We start from the raw sequence: 3,720 nt of genomic DNA on the forward strand, positions 1-3,720 counted from the left end.
TCTATTTGTATGTTTGTTTGTCACTGTGCCTGTCTGTCTGTCTCTCTCACTCTATCTATCTATCTATCTATCTATCTATCTATCTATCTATCTATCTATCTATCTATCTGTCTATCTATCTATCTATCTATCTATCTATTTACATACATAGTCAAATATGGAAATACATCTACAGACAAACACACACGTATATATGTGCATTTATTTCTGTTTAAACATACGTAGCAGTAATAATGCGCACACAGAACTACATTACTTACACTCACAAACGCGTGCACACATGGTTGCGTGTTTGCACGCGCGCGTGAGTTTGTGTAACGTCTACCGACGTAAAGCAATGAATAGGAGAAACTTCAGCATGGAAACCTTAAAACCAAATGATTGGATCGTTAGAAACCTGTTTCTAACGACGCTATTCTTCAACATTGTGATAATATATATATATATATATATATATATATATATATATATATATATATATTATGTACATACTTATAAATTATATAATCTTGACAGAATGTGTAATTTTTGTGTTTATTCATGGGTGTTTGCGTGTGTCGATGTTATTCAATGTATGTGTTTCTGAATGCGCGTGCGTATATTTGACTTTGGTTCAATGTACACACACACACACACACATGCACATGTATATATACCGTATATATCTAAGTGTATAGGTGTGTCCGCGAGTGTCATTATGCATGTATGTGTGTGTGTGTGTGTGTGTGTGTGTGTGTGTGTGTGTGTGTTGTGTATCGCTCAGCGTGCTCATAGCCGTGTGGTGTGTAGTGAAGGATGAAGATTTGCGTGTGGGATTATCCGCTAAATTGTGGAGGTGGAATACAAATATGTATATGAGAGGGAAAGATGGAGAGGATGAAACGATGTCGGTTGTTGATATTGCAGTGTGGGGGCCGACTAATACGAGAAATAAATCCTAAATCGAAGCAATGAAGAATATATATATAAAGATTGATTAATAAGAACGTCCGGAATATATGTATACACACAAACACGCACATGTTTATATATGGGTGTGTGTGTGCGTGTGTGTGTTATGTGAATAGAGAGAAGAGGAAGAGGGAGAGAGAGAGAGAGAGAGAGAGAGAGAGAAGGAGAGCGTGTGAACGTGCGAGTGAGAGACGCGGTGGGGGTCGGGGTGGGGTGCATGGATGTTTTGAGACAGAGGAAGCTGTGTGTCGCGGTTTTGAAAACTGAAGAGCGATGCAACGATCAGGTGTGAGACAGATGATGAGCGAGAGGGAGAGAGAGAAAGAGAGAGAGAGAGGGGGAGAAGAGGAGTGATAGAGAGCAGGAGTGAGAGAGATATGGAAAGGTAGAGAGAGAGAGAGAGAGAGATGATTAGAGAAGGGGGGAGGAGAAACAGAGAAGGCGGTGTGATGAGCGAGGTGAGAAAAAGTGAAAATAGAGATGCATGACAAAGGAGGGAGAGAGAGAGAGAGGGAGAGAGGGAGAGGTGTAGGATACGTACAGAAAGGATGAAGAATAGGGAGGGAATAAAAGAATGGGGAGTGGGAGGAGTTAAGTATAGATTGATAAACGAAGGGAGTGACGATATTGGTGGATTCGTGGGAAGAAAAGTCCTCAACTTTAGCTAGCTACATCATATCTACTTTGATTTATTCAATCAATCTTCCTTTATTTCTTTGTTTTTATTTTCTTCTTCTTCTTCTTCTTCTTCTTCTTCTTCTTCTTCTTCTTCTTCTTGTTCATCATCATCATAATTTTCTGACATCATCATTATTATTATTATTAATAATCGTATTATTGATATTATTATCATTATTATTCTTATCATTATTATTATTATTATTATTTAGTTTTGCTTTGTTTTGTCAGTCATTCAACATTTTCTTTCATTTCTTTTCTTTTTTTTTTTTTTTTTTTTTTTTTTTTTGTTTTCCCCCATCCTCCGAACGCTTCTAATAAAAACGGACGCCATCAAGGTAGTCTAGCCATTGCAATAGTCCCGCTAAAAGCAGAAACAACCGCCGTTGTTGAGTTCTATCTCACACACATCTCTCTTTTCCTTCTCCCTCTTTCTCCCACTATATATACATATATATATACATGTGTGTGTATACAAATGACATAAAACAACCATAAAAGACGCACGAACACGTAGACTAATATAAATGCTACTGAATTTTGTTAGAAAAAGAAGCAAAAAACACGGTCTGCAGTAAAGTGAAAGTAGAGAAAAACAAAAACAACAACAACTAAACTTCTGAAAGAAACCGTTAAATAGTGGAAGTGCAAACAAATATTTGGTTTTTCCTTGCCAAGGCAGCTTCACACCTAAGCGGACAAAAACCTCACAGAATCTTATAGTTGCTGTTAGATGCACATGTTTACATAAAAGAAAAACAAAATTTTAAAAAAATATCTGTCGACGGAGATCATAAAATGCTGTTCAACATAACGCCAATAATATGTGCGCTGGTACTGTGTGTTCTCTTTCCGAGAGGTAAGCTCACCGTATTCATTTATTTCTTTGCATTTAATTATTATTATTATTATTATTATTATTATTATTATTATTATTATTATTATTATTATTATTATTATTATTATTATTATTATTATTCAGTAGTTTTATTTTTATAACGTGCTTTCACTTCTGTCATTATTATTATTATCATCATTGTCATTATTATTATTATTATTATTATTATTATTATTATTATTATTATTATTATTATTATTATTATTATTATTATTACCGAGTGAGAGAGCATTGCATGCCATCAAAGTGACACTGGGGTAAAATATACGAAGCCCAGTATACCCATCATGACTACCCGTCTGATATTATTATTATTATTATTATTATTATTATTATTATTATTATTATTATTATTATTGTTATTATTATTATTATTATTTTCTAGTGTATGTTTTATTACAAGAGCAACAGCATCAACAACAAAAACTAGAAAAAAACAAAATACATGCGAAAAACTATAAGAAGAAAAAATGCCAACAATAATAAAAATAATAACAACGATAACAATAATAGAACAACAACAACAAAAGCACCACTTCCAACATCAGCAGCAACTGCAGCAACAACAGTAACAACAACATCAATAATAATAACAACAACAACAACAATAGTAATAATGTTTATATTTTCTGACATAACATAGTTTATAGATGGAAGTAAAGCTCACATATCATTCATTGTATTTATAAGAAAGTAGAGTGGCAAGTGACAATCGATCGTATCGATCCCAGATTGGGATAAAACCCAAACTTTAAATGGATTGCATTTTGCGCTTCTATAAAGCATCGTGTTCTTTTTTTTAGTTTCATTTCATCGTATTTTATTAATTTATTTATTAATTTATTTATTTGTGATTTTTTTTTTTGTCAAAAAAATGTTCTTCATCTCTGCTGTTGATATGATATTAGTTCTCGCTTTGTAATCGTTGTGTCTCACATATATACGCGCACGTCCACCATACATACATACACACGCACACACACACACGCACACATACACACACACTATATGTATGTATGTATGTATGTATGTATGTATCTATCTATCTATCTATCTATCTATCTATATATCTATATACACACTTGCATTCAAACACACTCAGATGCACATATCTATATGTAACGGAACATATACATGATTACACACACAGACATATACATATAACAGAATATATATATATATATATATATATA

General features: G+C 33.2%; 1 protein-coding gene across 1 annotated transcript in view; it reads left to right on the forward strand.

Moving 5' to 3' along the window:
• The first annotated feature begins 1,952 nt into the window (after nucleotides 1-1,952).
• Nucleotides 1,953-3,720, forward strand: part of LOC106880397 (uncharacterized) — an 89,817-nt gene continuing 88,049 nt past the window's right edge. The window contains exon 1 of the mRNA XM_014930314.2: nucleotides 1,953-2,488. Coding sequence (XP_014785800.1) covers nucleotides 2,428-2,488 — 61 coding nt within the window. The 5' untranslated portion in view covers nucleotides 1,953-2,427. The remainder of the gene's footprint in view (nucleotides 2,489-3,720) is intronic.

Source organism: Octopus bimaculoides, chromosome 5 (assembly GCF_001194135.2).
Source record: "Octopus bimaculoides isolate UCB-OBI-ISO-001 chromosome 5, ASM119413v2, whole genome shotgun sequence".
In the NCBI taxonomy this organism is placed as follows: domain Eukaryota; kingdom Metazoa; phylum Mollusca; class Cephalopoda; order Octopoda; family Octopodidae; genus Octopus; species Octopus bimaculoides.